Source organism: Elephantulus edwardii, unplaced genomic scaffold, assembly GCF_000299155.1.
Source record: "Elephantulus edwardii isolate Elephantulus edwardi_28Jun2011 unplaced genomic scaffold, EleEdw1.0 scaffold00317, whole genome shotgun sequence".
Classification (NCBI taxonomy): domain Eukaryota; kingdom Metazoa; phylum Chordata; class Mammalia; order Macroscelidea; family Macroscelididae; genus Elephantulus; species Elephantulus edwardii.
In genome coordinates, this window is record NW_006400067.1 from 904,723 (window position 1) to 920,301 (window position 15,579).

The following is a 15,579-nucleotide window of genomic DNA, read 5'->3' on the forward strand; positions in this document are numbered from 1 at the left end:
CGCGAGGCAGGTGGGCGAGGACAAGATGGGGGGGGGCGATCGCGGGACCGGGGGGCGCGAAAGGGGATGTGCTCGGGTGTGGTCCCGGGCCTGGGGGGACGTGGATGGGACCCTCGAGTTCCTGATGTTGGAAATCGTGGTTTTGCTAGCAGATGCGGAGCGCGTGACGGTGAAGGCTGGGGCTTGACCCAGGTGCACCTGCATCTGGACACGGATCTCATTGCTTAGCTGCTGTGTGATAAAGGAGCATCATTTAGCATCTATTAAAATAATAATAATAATAATAATAATAATAATAATTGCTTAGCTGTGTGATAGGGGACCATCAGTTAGAATCTATTCAAATAATATCAGCAATAATGTAATGTAATAGTAATAACATTTAAAATAGTAAGGATAAGATTTGTCTGCATGTTTACAAAGCAAATTGTTTTTTTTTACCATTCCCATCATTTCTTTCATAACTTTAATTCCAGTAACCGTAATGCAGTTGCAGTTTGCCCACTTCTTCCATGTGTAGTTTTATCCTTTTTCAAAATGCATTCTTAGTACCATTCAGCAACACCCACCCCACCCTCACCTCATGGTAGAAAGCTGATTGTTTTTAACCCCCCATGTAATTTACCAATGGGTCAGACTCCATTGTCTGCACCAGGGAGAGAGGGGTGAACAAAACAGAGGCGGTCTGGTCTCCCGGAGTTTGTGGGAAAAGGATGTGTGTGTATGTGTTAAATACAACTGTAAGATGCATTAAGGGTTAGGAAGAAAAGTGGAAATGGTGGTCTTGGCTGTGTGGTCAGGGGGTCAGTGTGGAGGTGTCTGGCCTGTGGAGGGAGCTGGGCAGCTGCAGTAGCTGGAAAGGTTGCTGAGGTTTCTGAGGAGTGAGGTCTGGGTGTGAAGGTTTAGCAGAGAGAGAGGTGAGGTTAGCTGATGAGGCGAGGGCAGAAAGAAGTGCAAGCCAGGTTGTTGTTAGGTGCCCTTCTGTCTTATTGAGGGCCTTTCTATCTGTTTCTGCTCTTCTACCTTTCCCAGCATGTTGACTTTTTCCCAGGCCTGGCTCTTCTGACAACATGCCCAAAGACTGAGGTGAAGTTTCACCATCCTTAACCTCTAAGGAGCACCCTAGTTGTTGAACTTCCTGATGGTCCAGCTTTCAGGTGCATTTGAAAATACCGTGTGTTGGGTCAGGTACACCTTAAGAGTTTATGCTGGTATAATGGTTCTTTAATATTTTATGGAGGTCCTTGACAGATTTTTCAAATGCAACACATCTTGACTTCCTGACTGCTGCTGTTACTGTGGGACCTCAGTTAGCACTCAGACAAGAAGAAACTCTGACCTGACTGGGTAGTGTATAATTGTTTTATTTTCATTTTGGCCTTAGACTTCTGGGAAGAGGAACTGATTTGTCTTTAATCTGTGATAAATAACACTTTTTCTTGGAGTTGGTTTATACATTCAGTGAGTATTGAGTCCTAGCTTGTGTGTTGGGCATGGGACATTGCAATTGAGGACAGCAAGGGCAAAAGTCCCTTCCTTTCTGGGGGTGTCCATTCTTAGTGGTTGATGAATAAAAGCAGAATAAGTTATGGTAGAAATCAGAAACTGCTTTGTAGAATTGAGTTGGTGGGGAGAGGGCAAATGGAGGAGGTAAGGACCCTGACTGTGGGGTTTCTGTAGACAAAGTCTCTGATGGGAAGTCTCTGATGCCTGAACAGAGACTCCAAAGACCTTGGAGGGAGCAGACATCTGTGCAAAGGTTCCTCAGCACAGAGGGACCTCCTGCTGGCTGGAGGCAGGTGTTTGCTGCGGGTACAGGGAAGCACATAGACCTCCAGAGTGGGACCTGAGTGTGAGGCCTGTGTGAGGATTTTTAGAGTCTTCTCTGGATGGAAGGATGAGTCACAAGAGGATTTAGTTCAGGAGAACTGTTGTGGACAACACTTTGCAGTCACGGTCTGGTCTAAAGCAGTCGGAGGAGTCATCCTTTTAGATTAGACTTCGACCAGTGTTGAAGCGTGGATTGCAACTCATAATGACCCTGAGGGTTTCAAGGCTGTAGCCTCTCCAGAAGCCCACTGCCTCATCTTTCAAGGCTCCAGTTCGTTGTTTGTTGTTTTATGGTAAAAGTAAAGATAAATTTATTAGAAAGTACCACCTCAAAGGAATGGACCCTCCCTCCCGAAGGAAAACATGGAGGTAGATGCAGCCGCTCGTTTTGGAGCTCAGGCATTTTGCTTAGCAACTGAGCTCCTTCACTAGTGCACCCCAGAGACTCCAGGCCAGGGACCTGCACTCCTTTACAGGCTCTGTGGTCTCACAAGGAGCCCTGGTGTACAGTTCATCCTGGGTTGTGCTGCTGATCCAAAGCTCTGCAGTTCAGGTTCCTCGCTGCTCTGTGGGAGGAAGGTGCTTAGTCTCCTGTAAAGATTTAGAGCTGCAGAAAACTGGTAAACTGAATTGACTAGACTGTGGTGGGCTTGGTTTTGGCTCTGGGGGCGTCATCCATAGAGAGTTTTGCTGCTGACCAGAAAGGTGGTGCCTTCTAGCTTCAGAATCTCACAGAGTTCCGCTGGAGAAAGATGGACAGTCTCTTCCTGCATGGTTTACAGCCTTGGAAACCCAGCAGGAGGTCAGCTATGAGTAGGTTTTGACCGGACAGCAAGTTTATGATTAGTCACAACTGCCCAGCTCTGCTTTGTGACTGGGCAGCAGCCATGGACAGTATACCAGGTAGTGGGCGTGGCTCCTTTCAGTAGCAGATGTGGCCCGGGCTGCCCAGGATCTCATTTGCAGATCTCTTCCCTAGCTCATGACCCCTTGTATTGCATGAGGGTCTGTTTCCTGGAGGGCCTTTGAGGGGGAAGTGTGGGCCTTTGGGACTGGAGTGTCTGGATCCTCTGACACTTAGTCTGATCTGTGGGAGATCACAGAGTGCCTGAATCCTCAGCACCTTCAAGGCCGCATGCTTATTTCTGCCAGCGTGCCAGAGTGGAGAAATTCTGGGGTAGTTGCTCCACAAGAGCATTGTGGTGGTGAAACCAACTTTGTGGTGTGCAGACTGTATTGAGAGAGAGAGAAGGCTACCAGGTCTGGGGACTTGTAACTATTCACACTGTTGTTGTTAAGTGCTGTTGCATCTACTCCAACCCATAGCCATTCTCAGTACATCAGAACAAAACCCTACCTCATCCTATGCCATCCCTATGATTTCGGCTGGAATGAAGCCTTTTTTTAAAATATAATTTGGATGAAATGTTACAAGGCATTTTGGTGTTTTGTGTGTTTGTTTTTTTTTTAATTATTTTGTGTGTGTAGTGTCAAATCAAATCTGACTGGTTCAGGAGGAGATTGTCCCTCCTTTTCCAGCAGAGCACCTAGTGGATTAGAACCATGAGCAACAACGTCAGGCTGGGGACTAAGGTGCACCTGATCCAGGCTATGCAGTTACGTGCTATGCAGTTACGTGCTATGCATCAGAGAGTTGGCCAGTGGCTAGGGATGATAGAAAAAGAATTGATGTTTTTAAGCTGTGGTGCTGGAGAAGAGTGTTGAATATACCATGGACTGCTGTTATGTGCCGTCGAGTCGTTTCCGACTCATAGCGACCCTATGCACAACAGCCCTAAACCCTGCTCTATCCTGCGCCAACTGCACCACCTCTGACACACCCATCCCGATTACCCCAGTCACCGAATCAATCCATCTCATAGAGGGTCTTCCCCTCCTGCGTTGTCCCTCCACCCTCCCAAGCATGATGTCCCTCTCCAAGGACCCGTCCCTCCTGGCAACATGTCCAAAGTATGTCAGACGAAGCCCCAGAATCCTTGCCTCCAAGGAGTAGCTTGGTTTAATCCTAGGAGAAAAAACAGGTTTGTCCTGGAGAGGGTGAAGCTGGAATGCTCCTTGGAGTCAAGGATTCTGAAGTTTAGTTTGATTTACTTTGTGCATGTTGCAAGGAGGTACTGGCCCTTGGAGACCAAGATACATTTTAATCTTTGATCAGATTCCCTTGCTTTTTGGCACTTTGAAGAGGCTCCTGACAGCAGATTTCCCAATGCATGGTTTTGATATCTTCACTGCTGCTGTTGTGGGTGTTAATTGTGGATAAAAGTAAAATGAGATCATTCACGGCAGTCTTTTCTCCATCTGTCTTTGACCTTCTCTTTGTTAGTCTGCTGTTGAAGAGGCTTCCACTGCACATGTGTGATCTTTGGTGAGATGTCATAGGGAAGCGACTCTAAACCGAGTTCTGAAGAAGAATTTGTTGTATATGGGAGAGAAGCCTGAAGAGTGCAGTGAACAGAGGGGACATGGTGTGGAGAGGCTGAGGAGAGCGGATAGCTGTAGACGAGGCATCAAGGAAATTGTAGGCTATAGGGCATCCCGAGGACACTCATTCTGTTTTCTGTAGGTCAGTGTGCCTGGCTGTCCTGTTCTCAATACCTATCGCACTGGAGGAAACGAGCTGAGGAGAAAACCAAACCCAAGAGAGATGCGCAACTTTGAGTAAGAGCTGTAGACAAAATGTCAGGAACATTGGAGAAGGAGGCACAGCAGGGAAGATTTTAGGTGAATAGTCAGACCACCACCAGCAAAGCCAGTACCATGTGAATTTAAAATTTATTAAGGAATACTTTCAGACTGTTAATCAGTCATACATGCATAATGTCAAAAGAAATGAGTAGATACTGCCGAGCCATTGTCAGACTAGCACCCAGAGTTGTAGTGTTGTTTTACCACGACTCTGTGGCCTTTGCTCATGATGTGTGCATGCTTGAGAGCACTTATCCCGAGTATTAGCACCACATCCTGACCAGGGTGTTGGCTCAGCCGGTCTGCGGACCTTTCCCATTGTTGCTGGCCATATCCATTCAGGGTCTCTTCAGGGCTTCCTCTGCCTCCCTCATGTAGTCGTCCCCCCTCTTTGCTGTTCATGCACTGCTTAGGAGGAACCTCACTCACCCCTACTCAGTTTGCAGGCCCAGCAGGTGGGTCTCAGACTGTCTGCTGGTTTTCTACATGCTGCCTTCCCAAGCTACCGCTAAGCTGAAAGTCTGTGCCTCAGCACCTTCTTGACCGGCTCTTCTAAGACTGACCGGGCTGTGATTGGTGGAGCGATGTTTGTGGGAGGGTCTGAGCTGCCCCCTCCCCCAGCCTGGGCAGCTACAGCCTTGCATCCTTTCTTCCGGGTACCTTTCCTCCCTCCCTCCCAGTTCATCACGTGGTGATTGTTGTTCCCCTGTCCTGGCTGTTACAGGCAGTTGCCCACTAATTTCAATGATTGCAAAATTGTAATTCTCCATTCCTTTCTTCCCTTTACATTTATTACTTCACGTTCTGATGTAAAGAAGACCTCCTCCTCTTGTGTATGTGTGTGTTCTTTGTGCAGACATGGATCCATACTAGTCACCTGACATAATAGCAGGCATGCAGTGCGGGGTAGATTGGCCTCAGAGGGTTTCCAAAGATGTAAATGCAGACCACTACGTCTCCTACAGAGCAGCCGGTGGATTTGAACTGCTAGCTTTTCAGTTAGCAGCCACTTTTTCTTTAAACCACTCAGGAGTTCCTGGGGGCAGGTTACATGGGCACCCTCAGCCTGGAGTACCAGAATCCCGTGGCCTAGCATCATGACCCACGTGGTTTATACTGATGGACACTGGGAGCACTCTTGTTAGTCCGAGGAGTGACAGGAAGCTTCCTCTGGTCCAGGCCCCTCAGCTAGCCATAGACTACTTTGTGGACAACTGTATGGAATCCACTACACATGGGAGCTTGGGAGTTGTGTTCTGATAAGTAATGAGTAGAAACCAGGGACGATGCTGATCATCCTGCAGTCACATCCTCCCCCAAACAGTGATTGTTCTGGTTGTTGAGTCACCACTAACTCAAAGTGACCCTCTGTGGATGGTGGACAGAGTCCTGCCTGATAGAGTTATCGTCACAGTTATAGACTGACTTGTATTAAACAAGTTCCATTAGGGCCCCAGAGAACTGCTGGGAGTAATACAGTGTCCTTAGCCCTGGGAAGGAGCCAGGACAGTGGAAGTGGGAAGTTAAAGTGATCCTGGAATCTGCGAACCTTTCCGATTGCTTATTTCGAGATCTTGCTGGCATTTGACACAAAGGACTTTTGAATCAGATTAGAAGAAAAAATGTCTTAAGATATTGTAATATTTGACCAGATTGGAGCTTCTTTTAGTGCAGTGATTAAAGTGCTAAATAACAAAGACATTGATAGTTCAAATCCAGCCAGTGGACTCTTTGGGTAAAAGACTGTTCATCTCCTTCCCAGAACATTACAGGTGAGACAGCCCTACAGGGAAGTTCTCCTCCAAGGTCTGGTTGCCCCAGACCATGATATTTGCCATTGCTTCTTACGCATGTCAGAGTTGGGGAATAAGGAAAGTCATAGAAGAGTTGATGTCTTTGAATTTTGGTATTGGTGAAAGGTACTGAATATCCATGGACAACTATCAGCAATAAGTTTCAGAATCTGAAACATCTGTCTTCGAGGAAGAGCAACCAGGGTGCTTTGTAGAGGCAAGAATGGTGACACTGCTTCACATGCTTTGAGACTGTTATCAGGAGGCTCTATTCCTTGGGAAAAGCAGTCAGTAGAAGAGAGGTTGATCCTTAAGAAGATGAATTGGCACACTGACTGTAACAGTGGGCTTAAGTGTGATAGAGATTGTGAGGATGGTACAGGCTAGTGGAAGGTGGCCATCTGTTGTTGACAGAGTGTGGCATTAGGCTAAAAGTTGGCTTTTTTTTCCCCTTAGCTATTAGCCCCTCTGTTCTCCAGCTACCTTAACTGAAGGGGCATGGTCTTGCAAATCAGTATGATCTTGCAAATCATGAACAGCTGAAGCAGCAATACAAAGAGTGCTGCTTGCACTGGGCAACAAGACTTGAGGCAAGCAAGACTTGTGTGAGACCCTGAGGGTGTAGAGACTGTTAATGCAGTGAAGAAACTGGCAAGGTGTGACCTAAGGCTTCTTGCATTTGTGCTGGCCACAGTTGCATTTTGCTGCTCTTACCTTTTGATGGAAGGGAAAGCTTCGAACCTGAATCTTGGATAATTGAGGAGCTGTGCCTTGGAACTGCTGGGCTAAATCCTGGGTTTATTATGGGTGATATTCTTTCCTTCCCTCACTCTCCAACTTCCTTCCCTAATAAACCCCATTGTTGATACCATAACTGTGAGTCAGCAAATAAAAGAACCTCTTGCTGTTGTTGGGGCTCACAGGCACTAGGGGTTGGGGTGTGGGCTCCTGCTCCTGATTTGCTCTCTGCTTTGGGACAGTGAGAGGCTGTTATTCACACTCACTCTGGTCTTTTCAGAGAGACACTCATGGTCCTATGCCTCTGTCCCATTTTTTCCTCACTTTAGACATAGACAACTATGAGTTGTGTTTAATTTGATGGCAACTAGCAGCAACAAGTTTCAGAATTGACTCAGCACCCAACGTGCAGCTAGACCTTTGAAGAAGAATGTCAGTCAGGGACATTAGAAAATGTTGTAGAAAACCCATCATGCCTTCTTGCTTGATGTGTGCTTAGTTTTCTTGTGTAGTGATTGCCAAATCAAAAGATTGGGGTTTTTTTTTTCTATCAGTTATGCATGAACCAAGTTTAAAGGGACAGCCACATCAGTGAGACATGTAGGTGACAGCAGCTTCAGTTGTTGTTAGATGCCATTGATTTTAATACAAAACGTAGCGGCTTTATACTATTCTGTGCAGTCCTCCTCATCTCTGAAGTACTTGAGCCTGTTGCTATGCTCACTGTGTCGATCTATCTCATTGAGGTTCTGTCTTCTATTTCACTGACTCTCCACCTTTCTAATCATGATGTCTTTTTCCAAGGACTGTCACCTCCTAACAACATACTCAAAGAATGTGAGATGACATTTTGTCATAGTTGCCTCTAAAGGAGCCCTTTGGTTGTTCTTTCTCCAATACCTGTTTGGTCTTTTAGCGGTTTGTAGGGTATTCATACTCTTCTCCAAAGACTCAAAGGCATCAGTTCTTCTGTCATCTTTATTCGTTGTTTTACTCTCAGATATATTGAAAATAATTAATTACAAAGACCATGCTTTGAATCAGTATTGTCCTTGGCACTTTGGAGAGGTCTTTGACAGCACACTTTCCCAGTGTAATCCATCTCATGATCTTTTGACTGCTGGTATCAAAGGTGTTGATTGTGGATTCGAGTAAGATGAAATCATTGACAACTTCACTCATCTCCATTGATTATGATGTTGCCTGTTTTCTTGATGCTGAGATGACCATGTTGAAGGTTGTAGTCCTTGATCATCAGCAGGAAGTGTTTCAAGTCCTTGCTTTCAGAAAATAAGGTTATGCCATCTGCATAGCACAATTTGTTGAGGAGTCTTCTTCTGGTCATGTTGCCACACTCTTCTTGTAAAATGCAGTTTTTCAAATGATTCACTCAGCATACAGATTGAATAGATATGGAGAAAGAATGCAACCCTGATGCACGCCTTTTCTGATTTTAAAACATGTAGTAGTGTTCATTTGCTCTATTTGGAAAACAGCTTCTAGATCCTCCAGTTTCCCCTGTCCAAGACACTTGGTTATTTTTCCCTATGTGTTTTGTGATAGACTTTAATACCTCTGCATAAAAATGTTGTCGAGGCCAAATGTTGACACCAAAGGCTAAGGATGACTAGTCAAATCCACCCATCAGAGGATGGGACTGTCATTTGTTTCTGAAAGGGCATAGCTTTGAAAACCTTTTGGGACAGTTCTTCTCTTCACTTGAGGTCACCATAGATTGTAATTGGTGTGGTGACACTTAATAACAGCTTCCCTCTCTGTCCAGAAGTCTGTTGCTCTCAAACTTGTCCTTGCTGTCAGTGGACCAGTGCTGTTTCCAGTATGGTTGGCGGACAGATACTGAATGTGATGATGAAGGTGCAGGGATACAATTGCCAGAGCCTCACTGAGGACTGCTTGTGTTAGTTTCCTGTCTGAAGTGGAGACTAGAGCTGTACCGTTTCAACGTGATTTGATCCAGGACACACTAGCTAGTTCCTGGCACAGCAAGTGCCCATTACTGGCCATTCATCCCATGGGCACAGCTACGCTGAGACCAGGATGTCTCAGGTTTGTGTTGAACTTTCCAGTGTGGACTCTGACCTTGCTTCACAATGCATACAAAGTCTTCAGAGGCCCTCTCCTCCTTACACTGTGAACAAGTTACTCATAAACTATTTCAGAGGCCAGAAAGAAGGGAAGCTGTCAGCTCGTCCATCCATGTGCTGGGCGTGGTATTGTGAAGCACATCAGGCAAGGACAGAGTCACATTGCTTAGTGCTTGTAAGCACAGATGGAAAGTGCGTTGACTAAAGAGTAAGCTATTGTTTTCATCCCAGTAACCCAAGACACCTCAGAGTTAGAAAATCTTACTGAAATTCATTACATTAATACATCAGTGAGAGAGAAATATACATGTAAACTAAATAGATGCAGAAACTTACTTGGAAAATGCACTACTTTTATGTGATAAAACTCAGCAGACTGTGTATACCATGATTCCTGAGTGTCCTAGACACTGAGTAGGGGAATTTAGACTTACTCTAATAAAAAACAAAGATACTGTTTTTACCTCAACTTCAGCATGGGCCTGAGCAGGTTCAAAAGCAAATAAATGACATATAAGCAGAAGTAAAGGAGAGATAAAACTATCAAAATGAGTGAGATTTAGAGAATAAATCTGCAGGTAATTATCACCTCTTGAATTTGTTAGGCAACTATTTAGCTTATTTTTATCCATTCATAAGTGGGTTTTTTTGTAGTATAAGTTTGCAATCAAGGCCAACAAACAAAAAGCAGTATGCAAAAAATCCTTTTCCATACCCAAAAGGATCAAAAAGGAAAAAGCATTCACAGTAGAAATAGAAAGAAAAGTTTCTTTGGGATAAAATTAACCAGAGATGTGGGGAACTTGCAAAGAGGGAATTAGGGACTAGAAGTAGATGAGAAACAGAAAGATAAAAACATCATTTTATATTTAATTTTTCTAGTTCTAAAAAGGTAAATTTTGTTTTTTTTAAACGTCTGAATCATTCAAGGTTCTTCACCTGTGAATTGACAGCCCATAGTCAGAGCTACCGCCTCCGTAAAGCATTTACCTATTTATTATTGATTATAGGACTTTTCTTATAACTTTGGACATTTGTCTCATATTTTATAAATGCTTCACTTAAGACTACCTTTTTTTGACTACTGTTTAAGTTTATGGTGTCTGGTGCTATAGAGAAGTTTAAGATTTTTAATATAATGAAATGAAGTAAGTTAACATTGTGCAAATGGCAATATCAGTAGACAGAAGTGATAAGGGAGATTCTTCAGGAAGAATGTTGCTCTGCTATTAATGCAGATTCAGGAATCACTAATGCAGAGAGCGAATGTCTGTACCGGAAACAGACACACAAGTTATGAGGGGGCATTATGATTGTGTGCCAGCATTTGACATGCAAGCAAGCACACACTGGCTCATTGATGCCCTGGGGGAAAACCTTAAGTGTCTACTACAGAATTGTGCTCCAAACCCAAAACCTCTGTTGCCAGTTCCATTTGGACTTAGAGTAACTTTTAGGAAGGACATAGTGGAACTGCCCCATAGGCTTTGTAAATCTTTATGTTCATGGAGTTTTTGATGAAGAAGGTGGAGAAAAGATTGGAACTGTCAGTGATTTATCTTACTGAGATTCATAATTAGCATTCTTGGCACTACTTCAAGAGATCAGGAGGTGTATTGCATGGGGAAAGTCTGCAGTTAGGAACATCTGCAAATTACTGTGGAGCAATGATGTCAGTTTGAGGACTTAGGTGCGTCTGATTCAGTCATGGTCTTGTCAATCATTTACTGTGTGTTTAAGAGCTGGATAATGAGTGAGGATGACAGAAGAATTGATGCCTTTGAACTGTGGTGTTAGAGAAGGGTACTGAATATCCCTTGAACTGCCAAAAAAACAGAGTATCTTCTTGGAGAAAGTACAACCAGAGTGCTCCTTGGAGTTAAAGATGACACAACTTTGTCTCACATGTTTTGAGCATGTTGCAAGGACAGGCTGTTCCTTGGAAAAGAACATGATGCTTGGAAAGGTGGAGGGACAGTGACAGAGAGGAAGACCCTCTACCAGGTAGATTGTCAGAGTGACTGTAGCAGTGGGCTTGAGGATGGCCCAGGATAGGACAGGATTCAGGTTTGTTCATAGGGTCATTAAGAGTCTTACTTTACTCTGTGGCACCTCACAACAAGTAATCTTTCTGAGGGGTCTCCACAGGGAGTTGCACTGCTAGCCCAAAGGCGGCATGTCTCTAGGGGTGTGACTCCTGTGTGAGTTACAACTACCTGAAAACCTGCTAGAGAGTCAGCTTTGAGTCAGTTCCGACTTGTTGGTGATGAGTTGAGTGTGAGATAATCTTTTGGTTAGTAGGCACTGTGTTGTAAGGGCTCTTTACACTCATTTCAAGTATAAATAGAAGATTGGAGATATTAGTAGCATTATTGCATTTTTATAAAATGTGTCACTATTCAAAACCCCCAACTATCCAAGTCAATTCCTGCTCTAGTGACCCTGGACAGAGATGTGCCCCATAGCATTTCCAAGGCTGTAAATCCTTATCCACGGAAATGGTCTCATTTTTCTCCCTCAGAGCAGCTAGTAGATTCTGTCTGCTAACCATTTAGTTACCAGCCCAATACTTAATGCACTGCATCACCAGGATTTTAATGACGACATGAATAGACACTAAATGTCCTTTAACAGAAGGTGAATTAAGTTAATGCATAAGTATGTACATGTGCAGTAATGATTCTGAAAGGATGCACACAAATGTGGCCTTTGATGGGTGATGGGCTTTTAAGAGGCTGCATTGTGACCTTATTTACATACCTGACTGTCTTAGCATAAAAGATTTTGATTTAAGGGTTTGTTGTTAAAATCGCTTCCCTGGCCATTGACTGACTGCTATGTGGATTGGTGGGAGTATGCAAATAAGGGGTGTTAGCCTTTCCACAGGGCATTGACTACTCTCACTGCTAAATTGAATGTATCTATACCAGCAAAAAGGCAGCAAGAGAATACAGGGCATCCTTCAGAGTCAGAGATTACTTGCACAAGCCAGACTAGGACCTACCCGAACAGCGGCCGTAGCAGTCACAGTCGAGAGAGACCAGGTGTGAGACAGAGCTGACCTTGGGCCTTGGGACCCCAAAACCAGAGCCAAGAGCCTTTTGCCCAGGTTTGTTGGAGGGCTGGTGGTGGTGATGGGGAGCCATAATTGGCAGGACCAAGATATTTGTAACACTGGCTTAAAGCCACGAGTCTCAAGGCTGAGGTGCCTGCAAGCACATTTCAGAAGTTGTCCTGACTGTGTTCTGTTTCTGACCTGATTTGTAGCCTTTTGGCTTCCCCAGTATGGTTCTCTGTGGTCTGTGAGCTATCACATTGGATTTTGGACCCCTTAAAGCAGTTAAGATTGATGTTGGGATGAGTAGAAAGAGGGACAGGAGCATGGGGGACATGTCTGACCTCATGGGAATTGATTTTGTGTTGTTGATGGGGACTAACTGTGCTTGTGTCCCACCATTCAGTGGCCAGTTAGCTGTGATGGCCTTTTTTCCACATTGCTGGTGCTGAAAGCTCTGCCTGTAGTAGTCCTTTGAACTGATCAGGGAAGATCCATCCCTGGAGGAAGACAATAGGTGTGGTAGAAGGTCAGCCAAAAGATGAACACTCTCAGTGAGGAAGATTGACACAGTGGCTGCCGCCATTGCTGCAAATACCCTGATGTCACAATAGTGATTATGAAAATGGGGCAGAACCGGGCAGTGTTTTGTTTTGCTGTTCATGGGATTCCCATGAGTCAGAATTGACTTGCTGGCACCTAACAAGGACAGCATGTTCATGCAGTGTGTTAAATGGTGTGTCCATCTTATGAATAGCAGAATTACATGAAGAATATGTGCTATAGAAACAGAACTGAAAAAAAAAATAAAAAAAAAATAAACAGAACTGATTGTGGCTTTTCTTTCTCCCTTCTAGAATTTAAATGAATATGTCGATGCATTAATTACCTTGAAGCAAAAGATTATTAATACAGAGTAAGTATATTTGTGTGCATTTCCTAGAACTTTTTGGTACCAGGTACTTAACCTAGACCAGGTGGTTTTGGTGTCTAAAATAGGACCTCCAACTTCTGGCTTCCCAGTGGTGCTGATTTGTATGAAGCCCCCACATGGTCATTTATTACATCTGTTGCACAGAGCCTGGACAGAGCTTATGCCTAACATACTGTGAAAGTTGCTTTTAATGTAGCAGATTTTCCAGAATAACAAAGTAACCCATGTTTTTTTTCTTTGTTACAGTAATTTATTAACAGAATATCAGAAGAAATGTGATGATATCCTTTTAATGGCTTTTTCTTTTGCATTTATTTGTTCATTGTTTATAATTTCTTTTATGTGAGGGCAATATGTTTCCAAAGCTGTCTATCAGAAAAGGTGATTATAATTGAGTCCACTGCCATCAAACCCATTCTGACCCGTGGCCCCACAGGACAGAGTAGAACTGCCCTGAGTCTATGGGAAGGAGCCCTGGTGACAGAGTCCACAGCGTGCTGTGCTGCTAAGAGACTTCCAGTGTCTGGTGGTTTGAAGCCACCAGGTACCCTGTGAAGAGTCTCTGCTCATTAGGATTCACAGCCTCGGAAACCTGATGAGCCAGAATTGAAGCAGTGGCAGCGTTTGAGTCTCTGGGAGTCGACCGCCTCCTCTTTCTCCTGAGGGTACTCCTAGTGACCGTGCAGGACAGAGTGGCACTGTCCCATGGGGTTTCCCAGGGTGCAGATCCTGCCCAGCAGAGACTGCCTTATCTTTCTCCTTCCTCCTTCATTATGGCTGGACTGATTTTGTAAAGCACAAGTATGTACTATATTGTGATATAAGTACAGGAATTCATAGTGGGGAAAAAAAAAGAAAGGTGCTATTATTCATTTTTTTGCTACCTTAGAACCTCCTACTGGGAACATGGGATTAGGATACTTGATTATCAAATTGTATAAATTGCACTGATCTTGTAAATTGTAAAGATGAAGGGTTATCTTGTTTAATGGTCTCTCTTTCTTACTGCTCTGTTCCCTAACTCATAGCTGACCCTCCATTGGGTTTCTCAGCTGTAAACCCCTCCATTTGTAGAAGAAGATAATACCCACCTTTCTCCTGAAGAGCCTCTGGTGGATTCAGACTCCCAGAGAGGGGTGACCTTGGGGGTGGCAGCACAGTGCCTTTTGGAATGTGCCACCAGAGCTTACTGAACACTCTTTAAGTGCATTTATATATAATTTTGGCAGATACATAAATCTTATTGCTGAAATTTTCCCTGATCTAATTGAGAAATGAAAGAATTTCTTTTTTTTTCCCTTCTTACTGTGTACTATCGAATCAGATCTCACTGGCACAGGGGGTGGGGGGTGGGGGGGCATTACCCTTCCTTCTCCCGCAGAGCATCTGGTGGATTCGATGTTTGCACCTTCGGATTGCAGTGCAGCTTCTTGCCACTAGGCTAGCAGAGGTCCCTTGTTTTTTTTAAATGATAATTTGTTGGGGGATTCTGAGATATATAGATAGATATAGATATAGATATGGATATAGATAGATACGTATATATAAAATATTTTTTTGTTTCATGTTGCTTTAGCTTTATCCATGTGATTCCATCCCACTCAGAAATATTTAATTACAAGTCTTTTTTCAAATGTAGATACTGACTTTTGGTACCTATAAAGATAAATGGAACTAACTTAGTAAAATAAGATTTGAATATTTGAGGATTTATGATCTCGTGTGTATGCAGTGAATGTTGATTTTCATATCTACTTAGAGAGCTTCCTCTGCAGTCAGATGTTAGCCCATCAGATTTTCCTAGTTTTCTTTAACAAGTTCTACAGCTGCAGTTCGCCAGGAGGTAAGTCCCTTCTTTTTACAGTTAATAATGCTTTCTAACTGGGGCCTTGAGTAGGGTACACATTTATTAGAATAGGTTTTTCTGACATATTCAAACAATATAGCTACTTTGAGCCTCATAGTAAAAGATGGCTTTCATTTTTCTTACCATCAGATCGTTCAAGTGATTTTATTAAGTTCTTCAATTACTCTGTAGTAGCCTATGTTTCAGTAACTTATTGACATCATTACCTGGAGGTGGAGCCATGTTATTGTTGCTGTTATGTGCCGTCGAGTTGTTTGCAACTCATAGTGACCCTATGTACAACAGCCCTAAACTCTGCTATGTCCTGTGCCAATCGCACTGTCTCTGACACACCCATCTGATTACCCTCATCACTGAATCAATCCACCTCATAGAGGGTCTTCCCCTCTTGCGCCGTCCCTCCACCCTTCCAAGCATGATGTCCCTCTCCAAGGACTTGTCCCTCCTTACAGCATGTCCAAAGTATGTCAGATGAAGCCCCAGAATCCTTGCCTCCAAGGAGTAGCCTGCTTTAACCCTCTCCCGGATGAATCTTTTTGTTTTCTTGGCAT

The 15,579-nt window shown here is 44.0% G+C and overlaps 1 protein-coding gene across 1 annotated transcript in view; it reads left to right on the forward strand.

The window, feature by feature from the left end:
* Positions 1–15,579, forward strand: part of KIAA0947 (KIAA0947 ortholog) — a 73,503-nt gene that overhangs the window by 853 nt on the left and 57,071 nt on the right. Inside the window, exons 2-4 of the mRNA XM_006901303.1 lie at positions 13,085–13,143; positions 13,408–13,442; positions 14,986–15,004. Coding sequence (XP_006901365.1) covers positions 13,085–13,143; positions 13,408–13,442; positions 14,986–15,004 — 113 coding nt within the window. The remainder of the gene's footprint in view (positions 1–13,084; positions 13,144–13,407; positions 13,443–14,985; positions 15,005–15,579) is intronic.